The sequence below is a fragment of the Salvelinus sp. IW2-2015 genome, unplaced genomic scaffold (assembly GCF_002910315.2).
Source record: "Salvelinus sp. IW2-2015 unplaced genomic scaffold, ASM291031v2 Un_scaffold2128, whole genome shotgun sequence".
Taxonomy (NCBI): domain Eukaryota; kingdom Metazoa; phylum Chordata; class Actinopteri; order Salmoniformes; family Salmonidae; genus Salvelinus; species Salvelinus sp. IW2-2015.
This window is the reverse complement of record NW_019943463.1, coordinates 27799-43202: the sequence shown is the minus strand read 5'-3', so window position 1 is coordinate 43202 and position 15404 is coordinate 27799. Positions and strand designations below refer to the sequence as shown.

Sequence of the window (15404 nt, the reverse complement as noted above, 5' to 3'; positions counted from 1 at the left end):
GAGAGAGAGACCAACATGTCAGTTGGCCAGTAGCCTGCAGAGAGAGAGAGACCAACATGTCAGTTGGCCAGTAGCCTGCAGAGAGAGAGAGACCAACATGTCAGTTGGCCAATAGCCTGCAGAGAGAGAGAGACCAACATGTCAGTTGGCCAATAGCCTGCAGAGAGAGAGAGACCAACATGTCAGTTGGCCAGTAGCCTGCAGAGAGAGACCAACATGTCAGTAGCCTGCAGAGAGAGAGAGAGCGAGAGAGCAACATCTCCTTCTCATGGAGTTGACCAGGCTGTTGATTGTGGCCTGTGGAATGTTGTCCCACTCCTCTTCAATGGTTGTGTGAAGTTGCTGGATATTGGCGGTGACTGGAACACACTGTCGTAAAGGTCAATCCAGAGCATCCCAAACATGCTCAATGGGTGACATGGCTGTAGAGTCTGCAGGCCAAGGAAGAACTGGGACACTTTCAGCCATCGGGAATCGTGTACAGATCCTTGTGACATGGGGCCGTGCATTATCATGCTGAAACATGAGGTGATGGTGGCAGATGAACGGCTCGTCAATGGGCCTCGGGGTCTTGTCACGGTATCTCTGTTCATTCAAATTGCCATCGTTAAAATGCAATTGTGTTCATTGTCTGTAGCTTATGCCTGCTCATACCATAACCCCACCGCCACCATGGGGCACTCTGTTCACAACGTTGACAATAGCAAACCGCTCGCCCACACAACGCCATACACGCTGTCTGCGGTTGTGAGGCCGGTTGGACGTACTGCCAAATTCTCTAAAATGACTTGAGGCGGCTTATGGTAGAGAAATTATCATTCAATTTTCTGGCAACTGATCTGGTAGACTTTTCTGCAGTCATCATATAAATGGCATGCTCCCTCAACTTGAGGCATCTGTGGCATTGTGTTGTGTGTCAAAACTGCATATTTTAGTGGCCTTTTATTGTCCCCGGCACAAGGTGCACCTGTGTAATGATCATGCTGTTTAATCAGTTTATTGATATGCCACATCTGTCAGGTGGATATATTATTTTGGCGAAGAAGAAATGCTCACTAACAGGGATTAAAAACACATTTGTGATCAAAATCTGAGCGAAATAAGCTTTTTGTGCATATGGAAAATTTCGGCCATCTTTTATTTCAGCTCATGAAACGTGGGACCAACACTTTACCTGTTGCCTCTATATTTGTGTTCAGCGTGATTAGATTACAGTCCTGTAATAGTGAATATGATAAAAGGTAATTCGATTACTAGAATATCGACCGTGCGTCACTTCCTTGATTTGAAATGCTTTCTATCTGAATCTCCCCCCCCCCCCCCTGTCGTCGTGGTTCTGTATAGGTACTGGCAGTGGGTCACTCATGTCACTATAGAAACAGAATTACTAGAACAGACAGTTGGCCTTCAAGTCAACGTTCCGTAATGAGTATGCTTCTGCATTATATGTTTTAGTCCTATTTCTATGACATGTTAACACAGAGAGACTGCCGAGGGACTTCTAACCTACGATTTAATGTCTGCAACCAACATAAGGACTGAAGGGAATACTATAGACTTGTATAAACAGATTCCTCCATGTCCATTCCTTTTTAATCCTTACCTTACCATCTCTTTGCCTCTCCAACCCTCCCCTTTCTCTCAATACAGACAGGCTTATGAAAATGCTGTGTTTCTAGAGGCTCGTATTTGTTACGACGTGGCCAAGCTGATGTCCCTCAACTCAGAAAGGTGAGTAGTGTCTCCGCTTGACTGTCGCTGTCTGTAGCAATACCATAGAGAGAGAGAGAGAAGAGAGAGGACTGAATTTGGATTTAACACGTTTTAGCATGGACATTTTCCATTGAGGGGCTTCCACCATTTTAAGTTACACTGAACAAAAAATAAAGGCAACTTGCAACAATTTGAATGATTTTACTGATTACTGTTCATTATGAGGAAATCAGTCAATTTAAATAAATTAATTAGGCCCTAATTATGGATTTCACATGACTGGGAATACAGATGTACATCTGTTGGTCACAGATACCTTTTTTAAAAAGGTAGGGGCGTGGATCAGGAAACCAGTCAGTATCTGTGTGACCACCATTCGCCTCATAGCAGCGCACCACATCTCCTTCACATAGAGTTGATCAGGCTGTTGATTGTGGCCTGTGGAATGTTGTCCCACTCCTCTTCAATGGCTGTGAGAAGTTGCTGGATATTGGCGGGAACTGGAACACGCCTATCCAGAGCATTCCAAACATGCTCAATGGGTGACATGTCTGGTGAGTATGCAGGCCACGGAAGAACGGACATTTTCAGCTATCGGGAATTGTGTACAGATCCTTGTGACATGGGGTCGTGCATTATCATGCTGAAACATGAGGTGATGGTGGTGGATGAACGGCTCGTCAATGGGCCTCGGGGTCTTGTCACGGTATCTCTGTGCTTTCAAATTGCCATCGATAAAATACAATTGTGTTAGTTGTCCATAGCTTATGCCTGCCCATACCATAACCCCACCACCACCATGGGGCACTCTGTTCACAACGTTGACATCAGCAAACTGCTCGCCCACACGACGCCTTACCCGCTGTCTGCCATCTGCCCGGTACAGGTGAAACCGGGATACATCCCGGGAAGGACACACAAGATGAGCAACGTTACCACGCCGATCTGCAGTCAAGTCAAGTTTATTTTTTTTACCTTTATTTAACTAGGCAAGTCAGTTAAAGAATAAATGTATTATTTACAATGACGGCCTACCGGGTAACCGATCTAGCAACCGTTCGGTTACTGGCACAATGCGCTAACCACTAGGCTGAAAAAAAATAAAAGTAACATTAAGCTCAGGCCGGCTCACAGCTTGTGATGCTGCAAATGTTTCTCTACAACTACTGAAACTAGCCAAAAATATGTATAATAAAAGTAGCTAGGGGGAAAGCAAAGAAAATAAACAAAAAAGACTAATGAAGTAAAAGCTATAATGTGCTTTTTTAAATTTGTGTTGCGCTACAAAAAAAATAGTCTTGCCTACAGAACTCTCTCTAGGCTACCTGCCGCCTCGTCGTTTCCTATTGAGGGCAACGAGCACACAGATGAGCTTCCCTGAGACGGTTTCTGACAGTTTGTGTAGAAATTCATCGGTTGTTCAAAACCCACAGTTTCATCAAGTTTTCTGTGCGTATGAAACATTTCTGAGATCTTTTATTTCACCTCATGAAACATGGAACTAACACGTTACACGTTGTGTGTTTTTATATATATTTGTTTTCAGTGTTTTTGACTGGGTGGGGATTCTTATGGGTTGTGACCAGAGCATTGTCTTCCTCTAGTTGGGTAGTATGGTTTAAATGGCTTGAAGACATATCACCGCCATCAAATCTAATGTTATTAGTCACATGCGCCGAATACAACAGGTGTAGACCTTACCGTCATATGCTTACTTACGAGTCCCTAACCAACAATGCAGTTAAAAAAATAGGTAAGAAAATATTTACAAAATAAACGAATATAAAAAATGTAATGAAATATAAAGTTACGCAATAAAATAACAATAACAAGGCTATATACAGGGGGACAATAATATGGGCCTACTATAGAGGTCCTGGATGGCAGGAAGCTTGACCCCAGTGATGTACTGAGCAGTACGCACTACCCTCTGTAGCGTCTTACTGTCGGATGCCGAGCAGTTGCCATACCAGGCGGTGATGCAACCGGGTCAGGATGCTCTCGATGGTACAGCTGTAGACCTTTTTGAGGATCTCAGGACCCGTGACAAATCTTTTCAGTCTCCTGAGGGGGAAAAGGTGTTGTCGTGCCCTCTTCACGACTGTCTTGGTGTGTTGGGACCGTGATTAGTGGTCCAAACTACATCTAGCGGTCGCAGATTTGATTCAGTACTCCCAACACTGCAGGAGGCGGTAAATCACCAATATATTAGTTTTACACTTTTTTTTTCAAACACAAAAGAAGAAGAACATGTACTACTTTAAAATTGAGAGAGCCTTAATGGTGCTGCCCATGCTGTCACAGACGCCATAATGGCACAGTCGAGTCCTCTTTCCATCTCTATGAGCAAAACTAATTTGTCTAGTAATCCGGTGTGTGGCCAGTGTATTTGGTCATGTGATATGAGCACGTGTGCTGTCCATGTGCTTCTGTAAACAGGAAGAAGACTGAACGTAGCATGAAGTTCTTTAAAGACCTACAGTCCAAGGAGCACATCCCCTCCATGATCAACCCCAAACCCTGTGGACATCTCTGCTGCTGTATTATCAAGGGCTGTGAACAGGTAAGACCGACATCTACCTGTATTATCAAGGGCTGTGAACAGGTAAGACCGACGTCTACCTGTATTTCAACCCTCAGCTCAAACCCGTTTACAGCACCACATCATAACACTACTCCTAAGGAGAGAGTTGATTCAAAAAGTTTTTGGGAATTTGTATTTGTGTGGTTGTTTTTTTTGTCCTATCCAAATGCCACAATCAAATTCCCTCTGGGTATGTTGCTGAGTGACCATTTCTGTCTTTCTCATAGTATTCTCATTAGTCCTTCTTCTTCGTCTTCTAACTAACCATCCTACCATCCTCTATCCTACAGGAGGAGGCAGTGAGTTACTACACCAAGCTGGAGTCCAAGCTGAAGGAGGAGTACAGGAAGGAGAGAGAGAAGGTCAACAGTAAACCACTAGGAATGGCCTTCGTTACGTTCCAGAACGAAGCCATGACCGCCATGTAAGAGCCTGTGTGACAACACCAGAGGAATGAGAGGATGTTTGCGTTTTTTTTTCTAATCTCTCCTTCTATTTCCTTTCACGTGTCGTTCATCACTCGGATTTTGGAACGAATGTGAGAATGCTGGAAATCAATGTTTTGTCTTTTTTTGTGCGTTGGTAACTGTAAATCGAGTGATATCTTCCTTATATGGTTCCCTGTTCAGTATCCTGAAGGACTACAATGCGTGTAACTGTCAGGGCTGCCACTGTCAGAGGGAACCCAGGTCTTCCTCCTTCAGCCAGCACCTTCACACGTATTCCTGGACGGTCGGCTACGCACCAGACCCACAGAACGTCTACTGGTGAGAACACACACACAGCACAGATTCTCCCCCCCCCCCCCRCCGCTGAGACTAATGCCGTGTTCAAAACAACTGGGAACTCTGGGAATTTCCTACTTCAGTGCGTTCCAAGGACTGACGGTCCCTGCATCTGATGTTCAAGGTGCTTTCAAGACAACTGGAAACTCGGGGGGGGGAACGAGATCCGACTGAGGAAAATCATTTTTGAACGGTCATCTGACTCGGAAACTCTGGCATCTTTCGAGAGCGCCCCGACTTTCCGACCTGAAGTTCACGGAGGTCATAATTTGACCCCCCCCCCCCCCCCGAGGTCCCAGTTGTCTTGAAAGCACCATGAACGTCAGATGCAGGTACCATCAGTCCAGTCAAATAAATAAGGAAATTATTTGCACGTTATTTCTATTTATGCAGGGCTGTGCCTCGCACGTGCTACACCAACTGATCTACAGTATTTTGTTGTCAAAGCTTGAGTCCTGAAATATAATATGGTCTGAGAAGAACAATATAGGGCATATAGCCAATATGCTGTGATAATGTAATAGACCAGGCATATAGCCAATATGCTGTGATAATGTATTAGACCAGGCATATAGCCAATATGCTGTGATAATGTGTTAGTTTTACTGCACACCTCATTCCTACAGAACAGTTTTTATTGGGTTAATGTAAAAAATATATATATATTTTTTTTAACAAAAAATCTGAGTGGACTGACTGTTTTCTTTTTGACTGGGGAAGTGATCTTGACTCGTGACAGCTGGTGGTTGGTGACCACTGGTGTAGACGATTAGCCAACTGCTGAGTGTTGTTATCAGATTACCTCACAGCTGAAGACTGTACATATCTGGCGGCGTCTCTTGGTGTCAGCCTCAGTCCTGTATGTATGTGAAGGGTCATAGAGTGAAAATCAAGTCCATCTAGGCCAAGGGGCTATTCAAATCTTCTCGTACAAGAAGTTGTGACAATTTTTCTTAATGTTAAAACTGCCATTTTATTTTCATCCATTTTTCCGTTTAAAAACGCTAAGAAAAAAATCATACAATTCCATTTACAACGCAGAATAATGGGTCAATTACATCAGTCTGACTGCTTGGGCCGGGCAACCCTTTAAATCCAAATCAAATTGTATTAGTGTTAGGAATTTTGTTAATAATAATTAAAACAATTTCTAGATTTAGATAAAACTATAACTAATTGAACTCTGCACGCCTAGTGAAAAGAGATCTGTGCTGTGGGTCATAAAATAATCAGAAAGGGTCGTTAAACTATGATTGAACTGACCCAACTTAGCCTTGAGATGTTTAGATAAAGTAGTGAGTAACTTTTTAGGTCTTCCATTATCTTGAGTTGTCTGCTAAAGTGGTAATAAATTATAGTGAGCCTTCAGGAGYATAGATTATATTGTGTGTCATGTGTGTGCGCTGGGAAGTTGGAATGAACTTTTAAACCTGTTTTATATTGGCCAGGACGAGGAGATTTATTCTGTAACCTATGACGTCATATCTTGTATATAAACTGTTGGTTATGGTCAAATGGGAGCGTGCTCCGAGAATAAATACTATTATCTAATTTTAATAAGACTGTATCCTGTCTATTTTATGTTAATAAGTATCTTACAAATTCTTATAAATAGACAGATTGATTTTAATTAATGAGTACATTAGAGGAATTATTTAATTCCCTCAACAATTAGTTACATGCACCGAATACAACAGGTGTAGTAGACCTTACAGTGAAATGCTTACTTACAAACCCTTAACCAACAATGCAGTTTTAAGAACCCCCCCACCCCCCAAAAAGAGATATGAATAACAAATAATTAAACAACAATAGCAAGGCTATATACAGGGTATTACGGTACAGAGTCAATGTGGGCTTATTATATCCTAATATCTATAATACAGGGTGTTAACGGTACAGCAGATGTGGAGGCTTTATATACAGGGTGTTACAGTACAGAGTCAATGTGTGTGGTATATTACAGGGGTTTACGATACAGATTCTGTGGAGGCTATATTACAGGGTGTTACGGTGACAGAGTCAATGTGGAGACTGATATAAGGTGACGGTACAGAGTCAATGTGGAGTAATACAGGGTGTTACGTACAGAGTCATGTGGAGGCTATATACAGGGTGTTACGGTAATGATCAATGTGGAGGCTATATACAGGGTGTTACGGTACAGTCAAATGTGGGAGGCTTATATACAGGGTGTTACAGTACAGAGTCAATGTGGAGGACTATATACAGGGTCTTACGTACAGATTCAATGTGGAGGCTATATACAGGGTGTTACGGTACAGAGTCAATTGTGGGGCTTATACATGTTACGGTGTACAGAGGTCAATGTGGAGCATAGATCGGGTTACGGTACAGATCAACTGTGGAGGCTATATACAGGGTGTTACGGTTACAGAGTCAATGTGGGAGCTATTATACAGGGTGTTACGGTACATACCGAATTGAAATCAGGGTGTTACGGGTACAGAGTCAATTGTGGAGAGCTACTATAACTACAGGGTGTTACTGTGTGGTACAGTGGAGTTCAATTACGTGGAGGGCTATATACAGGGTGTTAACGGTGCAGTAGTCAATGTGGAGGCTATATACAGGGTGTTACGGGTACAGAAGTCAATGTGAGGCTAGTATGGGTGTTACGGTACAGATCAATGTGGAGGCTATATACAGGGTGTTACGGTACAGAGTCAATGTTGGAGGCTATATTACAGGGGTGTTACGGTACAGAGTCAATGTGGAGCTATATAACAGGGTGTTACGTACAGAGTCAATGTGAGGCTATATACAGGGGTGTTACGGTACAGAGTCAATGTGGAGGCATTATACAGGGTTGTTGTGGTGTAGTCCGGTACAGAGTTCTAATGTGCAGGCTATATACAGGGTGTTACGGTACACAGAGTCAATGTGAGAGCTATATACAGGGTGTTACGGTACAGCAAGTCAATGTGTCGGAGGCTATATACAGGTGTACGGTACAGAGTCAATGTGCCAGGGCTTGGATCAAAAGCCTGCACACCAGCAGCTCTTCAGACTGCTAGTTGACACAATGTGGTTTAATACAATTGTCTAACAGTATTCTACTTTGTGGGGGCACCAATCAATCAGCGTTGTCCTACAGACCACTCGCATCTGCCGCTCCCTATTCAGGACTATCCGTAATCATGGTAGAATCCACATTAATATAGAAACTGTTTAGAATCAATAAAAGTTACTCCAAAATGACACAATACATTATTTACCATTTCATATTTGGGGGGGGGGGTGTCAAGAAAGTATCTGACCACAACCAAAACAACAGCAAATGCATTCCAACAACTTTGTAGAATACAAGCTTGATGTAGTGATGGGTGCTTGGAAATGGAAGCAAATACTAACACTTCTGTATACTTTAATACAAATATAAGTGAATTGTCCCAATACTTTTGCTCTCTAAAATGGAGGGGATTAGGTACAAAAAAACGTGTTGTAATTTCTAAACAGTTCTACCCGATTATGAATGGAAAATATACCGCTCAAATTAAAGCTGACAGTTCTGCACTTAACCACATAGTCATTGTATTTTCGAATCCAAATGCTAGATGCAGAGCTAAAAAACAAAAATGTGTCACTGTCGCAATAATTTACAGGACTCGTATGTACAGTGGGGAGAACAAGTATTTGATACACTGCTGATTTTGCAGGTTTTCCTACTTACAAAGCATGTAGAGGTCTGTAATTTTTTATCATAGGTACACTTCAACTGTGAGAGACGGAATCTAAAACAAAAATCCAGAAAATCACATTGTATGATTTTTAAGTAATTCATTTGCATTTTATTGCATGACATAAGTATTTGATCACCTACCAACCAGTAAGAATTCTGGCTCTCACAGACCTGTTAGTTTTTCTTTAAGAAGCCCTCCTGTTCTCCACTCATTACCTGTATTAACTGCACCTGTTTGAACTCGTTACCTGTATAAAAGACACCTGTCCACACACTCAATCAAACAGACTACAACCGCTCCACAATGGCCAAGACCAGAGAGCTGTGTAAGGACATCAGGGATAAAATTGACCTGCACAAGGCTGGGATGGGCTACAGGACAATAGGCAAGCAGCTATTATTAGAAAATGGAAGAAGTTCAAGATGACAGTCAATCAACCTCGGTCTGGGGCTCCATGCAAGATCTCACCTCGTGGGGCATCAATGATCATGATGGAAGGTGAGGGATCAGCCCAGAACTACACGGCAGGACCTGGTCAATGACCTGAAGAGAGCTGGGACCACAGTCTCAAAGAAAACCATTAGTAACACACTACGCCGTCATGGATTAAAATCCTGCAGCGCACGCAAGGTCCCCCTGCTCAAGCCAGCACATGTCCAGGCCTGTCTGAAGTTTGCCAATGACCATCTGGATGATCCAGAGGAGGAATGGGAGAAGGTCATGTGGTCTGATGAGACAAAAATAGAGCTTTTTGGTCTAAACTCCACTCGCCGTGTTTGGAGGAAGAAGAAGGATGAGTACGACCCCAAGAACACCATCCCAACCBTGAAGCATGGAGGTGGAAACATCATTCTTTGGGGATGTTTTTCTGCAAAGGGGACAGGACGACTACACCGTATTGAGGGGAGGATGGATCGGGCCATGTATCGCGAGATCTTGGCCAACAACCTCCTTCCCTCAGTAAGAGCATTGAAGATGGGTCGTGGCTGYGTCTTCCAGCATGACAACGACCCGAAACACACAGCCAGGGCAACTAAGGAGTGGCTCTGTAAGAAGCATCTCAAGGTCCTGGAGTGGCCTAGCCAGTCTCCAGACCTGAACCCAATAGAACATTTTTTGGAGGGAGCTGAAAGTCCGTATTGCCCAGCGACAGCCCCGAAACCTGAAGGATCTGGAGAAGGTCTGTATGGAAGAGTGGGCCAAAATCCCTGCTGCAGTGTGTGCAAACCTGGTCAAGAACTACAGGAAACGTATGATCTCTGTAATTGCAAACAAAGGTTTCTGTACCAAATATTAAGTTCTGCTATTCTGATGTATCAAATACTTATGTCATGCAATAAAATGAAAATGAATTACTTAAAAATCATACAATGTGATTTTCTGGATTTTTGTTTTAGATTCCGTCTCTCACAGTTGAAGTGCACCTATGATAAAAATTACAGACCTCGACATGCTTTGTAAATAGGAAAATCTGCAAAATCGGCAGTGTATCAAATACTTGTTCTCCCCACTGTATATAGAGACGCGGCCAATTGTTGGTCATGGAAATTTGGTTAAAAGTCACAGAGAAGTAATGGAATTTGTGTATGAACCCTGTATGAACGATAACGTTGCATTCTATTCTTGGATTGAAAGATTGACCTGTCCTCTCCTGATTTCTCCCAGGGAGCATCTGTCAGTCGGAGGGTTCCCCTGGTGGCTGAGATGCTTCATCATCAACTGTATCCTCTTCCTCCTCCTCTTCTTCCTCACAACCCCCGCCATCATCATCTCCACCATGGACAAGTTCAACGTCACCAAGCCTGTCGAGTACCTCAACGTGAGTCACCTTTGACCAGAAGCTGAGATTGAGAAGAACCATGTCTGTTTATTTTTTGTAAACAATCGTTATATCTATCAGAGCGCTGGTGGACTGCAACTGTGGCTGGCTGGCAACAATTTAATTAAGCTTTCGTTTGCCCAACGTTTACTGATACGGGGCCATATTCAACAGGTGTTGATGCAATTCACTCAATTCTGTCAGTTATTCTAGATCTCGGCCACCTCACTGTACGGAGTGCTCGTGAAATCGGAGTAGATTAGCAGAGCAAATTTACCAGCTACATCTATTGACAGTTTGTTGCAGTGACATCATGAACACATTTCTAAAATTGAACAAGGGTTATCTCTGCATAGAGGAGTCTATTTCCAGCCTATGCTAAATGATTTAAACCCATAATCACAACTCATAACGGTTACTACCCTGCATGAATCTGCAGGTAGCTTACCCCACATTCCTCACAACCTCCCCATCTGGGTGTTTCCCCAAGCTCACACACTGCAAACCCAACTTCCCAAGTCCCAAAATGACCCCAACCGGCAAGCCTTGTCAATCCCGGAACCCCATGCCCCCCTTCATCCCCAGATGCTACTTGCCTTCACAGATTCGTGCTAGACAAATGCTGGTTACCTCAATAGTCAAACAGCCCAGAATGACATAAGGCATCATTCATCCTTATCGCTCGCATTCATAACCAGTTGGGAAGGTGGTAATTACCAGTGGGTTCTAAATATAGAGTTGAAGTACATTCCAACGATTCTTGTAAGTGGTGAACAATACCATGGAGGGACATGGAGAAGTAGTATTCTAGAAGGCTTGTTGAGTGTCTTAGCAAATTTTATATTTGCCCATAAAAAATTATATCCAAGAGCTGCCTTTCACTTGCTACAATAAAAATGGAAGATGAACAGAATACATTTTGTATGAACAATGGCAATTCTCTAAATTCCAAGCTCTGCCTCTAACCTAAGGAAGCTCTTTGCCACCTTCTCCGTACCTCCCTCGACTCCTCCTCCCCATACCCCCCCCTTCCTCCTTCTCTGCAGATGACTTGTCGTCAACCATTTTGAAAAGAAGGTCGACGACATGCGAATCCTTCGTTGTGGCTTCAAGCAGTCGCAAAGGCGACGCTGAGGATCTGCTCGACACTGGCCGAGCTAAAGGTCCCCTGTTGCTCATGACCTCTTTCTTCCCTCTCTTCGCTCCAGATGAACACTCGCGTCTTGTGAGGCCGGGTCTCCGCCCACAGCTGACGCTTTGACCTGAATCGACCCTATCAACTCTCTTCATCCAAGACACATTATCCTGAGCTTCGGAGACTCTTTCTCCTCTTACCTTCACCGTCGTCATTAACAACTCATCCCTGACCGCTGGCCTACGTCCCCTCTCCGTCTTCAAGAAGAGCAGACTGAGTTGGCACCGCCCTTCTTGAACAAACTAACAACTCGATCCCTCCGAGGTTCAGACATTCTAGACAGGGACGCAGTGTCCCTGTCTTTCTTTTCTCTCCAAACTCTTGAACGTGACCGTCTTAAGACCACGCAGACTCTCGATCGCCACTATCGCGTCTCTTCCTGAATGGACCTCTTGATCCAACATGCGAGTACAGGTTTCAAGACTAAGTCATATCAAGAAATGAGACTCAGTCTCTTCTCTGTATCACGGCAGACCGCGCTCCGCACTGGACTAAGCGCTAACTTCTCGCGTCCTCTGCTTCATGCCATTCTAGAAGGACCCTATCGTGGCTGCCGTTCGAATACTGTGAACCATCAGATCCTCCTCTCTCACACTCTCTCCGAGCTATTGGGCATTCTTCCTGGCGCGGCCGATGCTAGCTTGGATTGCGTCCTACCTGATCTCAGGTCGCTCTACCAGGTGGCGTGGCTGAGAATCTCCTGTCTCCTCACACAAAGTGCTCTCACCAACTGGGGTAGTCACGCGGCAAGGCTTACTGTCTAGGCCCTGCTCCTAAATTTACATCGCTATAAACCGTTATCATCAAGGATCACTGTTTGGGGCTGCTGTCATAACCTCACATGGTCTCATCGCCTGATCATTGCTAATGCAGACGACGACCAGATGGCCATGATCAATTAATCTTCTCCTTTCCCCTTCTGATCGAACCAGGTGGGGAATCGCATCTCTGCAGTCTGGCAGACATACTCAGTGTGGAATCGACGGATCCCACTCAAGCTGAACCTCGGCAAGACGGAGCTGCTCGCTCCGCACGAGGGGAGTGCACTGCCCCCGTTCCATGTGGGCAAATCTAACGCTCCCGCTCATTACGTTTTGACAATTCACCTTGCTGTCCTTCACGCCCAGAGCGTCTTAAAGAGACCTTGGCGGTGATCCTCTGGACAACACAGCCCTGATTATGTACTCACGATAACTAACATCAAGGGGTTGCCGGGTGGCCCGTTTCCTGTAGGTTCGATCTGCCTCTAGACAACAGCCGCTGCAGTAGATCCTACCTGCTCACACACGAAAGCGACTCGGACCAGGTCTAATCCCAGGACACTTGTCATTCACCGCTCTGGATTCTGCAGAACTCGCTGTTGCGATGGGCCTCCGCCTGCTGTAGCACATTAAACCCCTTACAACTCCTCCAGAACGCGCACGCCACGTTGGTGTTCACCTCCACCAAGTTCTATCTCACGTCACCAGCCAGGGCAACTAAGGGAGTCCAGCTGCTCCGCTCTCCTCCCACTGGCTTCTCGGTATAGAAGGCACATGCGCATATCCGCTACAGAGACTATCGGTGATTGCCTACGGAGGCTGTGAGGGGATACGGAACCTGGTGACAGTTACCTTCGCAGGCTTCCTGTGATCAGAGCGCGCCTCACCACACCGCTTCCACTCCCAACCAGGGCTACTAGCGTTCATTGACACTGAACCCATCCCTCATGGACCTGCTCGCCGCTACCCTACAATTGAGGAAGTACAGTTCCCGCTCAGTTTTGGAGCGCCCAGTCACAACCTGTTCGCATGCTCTGGCCACCCCAAGGTGGACTGACAAACTGACCGCTCACTGACGCCCCAGGGACAGCGGAGTCAAATCACCACCTTATTCTCCGGAGACAGCCACTGAAACCCCACCTCTTTAAGGAATACTAGGCACTCTAACGGCATAAACGTAGATCTTATCCAACCCCCCCCGCCCCCTTAAAATATTTAGATGCTACTATTGTAAAGTGGCTGTTCACTGGATTGTCATACAGGTGAACTGCACAGAATATACTCGTTAAGTGGCATCTGGATAAAGAGCGTCTGGCTTAAAATGACTTAATGATGTAAATGTCATAGAGTGAGTAGAACAGTTTGTAATCTCTTGGTTCTACCAGATATAAACAGAATACTGGATGAAGATGCCATCCATGCTGGCTGTCTTATTTGTTGACAAATTTATGTCAGATGAGGTGGCAGAGAGTGCCAAAATCCGGGAAACTCTAGGCGCCAGGGAGATAGAACGGAGTTTTCCCAAGTTAAGTGTACTGACAAAACACTGAGTCAAGAACTACAAAGGAAACGTATGAATTTCTGTATTGCAACAAAGTTTTCTGTACCATAAGTATTAAGTTCTGCTGCTATTTCTGATGATATAAATAACTATAAATGTCTGCAATGAAAATAGAAAATGAAATTATATAAAAATCATAATCAAAATGTGATTTTAGCATGGATAGTATTTGTATTGAGTAGATTTTCGTCTTACACAGTTTGAAGATGCACACTATGTAAAATTAAGACCTAGACATGCTTTTGTTAATAGGCAATATCTGCAAAATCGGCAGTGTATAGATGCAATCCTGTGTCTATCAAACCCACTGTATATAGAAGAAACGCGGAGAAGCATGGTATGGTCCAATGAAGGAAATTTAGGTACGAATAAAAGTCACAGAGCAAAGTAATGGTATTGTGTATAACAACTGTTGAACGAGTACGTATGCATTCTATTCTTGGGATTGATAGACTAAATGACACAACTGTCTCTCCTGTTTCTCCCAAGGGAGAGCATCTGTCAGTCGGAGGTTCCCCTGTGGTGGCTGAGATGCTTCATCATCAACTGTATCCTCTTCCTCTCCTCTTCTTCCTCACAACCCCCGCCATCATCATCTCCACCATGGACAAGTTCAACGTCACCAAGCTGTCGAGTACATCATACAACGTGAGTCACTTTGGACCTACTCTCCTTAAAGTGAAAGCTCAGGAAGGCGAATTACAGACGGCGTCCCAAACAGCACACAGCCCTATTGCCTATTTTAGTGACCCTATAGCTTCTACCCTATATAGTGAACCCTAATATAACCTATTTAATAATAGATGACACCTCGTCATTCCCTTATATAGTGAACCGCGTGTTGACTCTATAAAGTAGTGCACATATATAAAGGCAATATAAGTGCATTTAGGCACGCAGATAAAGAAAACAGTTTGAACTACGCTTATTTCACACGACTGATAAAGAAACTAGATCCAGCTGGCACTGGACTGGATATGCACACCCAACACCGAATGCTAGTAGAACTAGAAGAGGCTAGGAGAAAACGAGGAAGTCTCAAAAGCAGTGATATTGGATGGTTGAACACTAATATGACTGAAAAAGGGCATATAGTCTAGTGGATAATACAGTGAAGAATAATAACCTTCAATCTGGCAAATAGTTCCCCCCTCCCGTCTCTATCGCCCTCCTTCCGTCCTCTCCCTCCCTCTCTTCTCTCATCCTTCTGCCTCTTCCTCTCCTCCCTCTCTTCCTCTCCTCCACCTAATCCTCTCTTCCCATTAACTCTCTTCATTCCTCA

General features: G+C 44.3%; 1 protein-coding gene across 1 annotated transcript in view; it reads left to right on the top strand.

Annotated features, from left to right (window-relative positions):
- Positions 1-15404, top strand: part of LOC112073032 (CSC1-like protein 2) — a gene marked incomplete at its 3' end in the record, with an annotated part of 91901 nt that overhangs the window by 53878 nt on the left and 22619 nt on the right. The window contains 5 exon segments of the mRNA XM_070440022.1: positions 1655-1731; positions 4153-4276; positions 4588-4721; positions 4927-5064; positions 10452-10605. Of these exon segments, the coding sequence (XP_070296123.1) occupies positions 1655-1731; positions 4153-4276; positions 4588-4721; positions 4927-5064; positions 10452-10605 (627 nt within the window).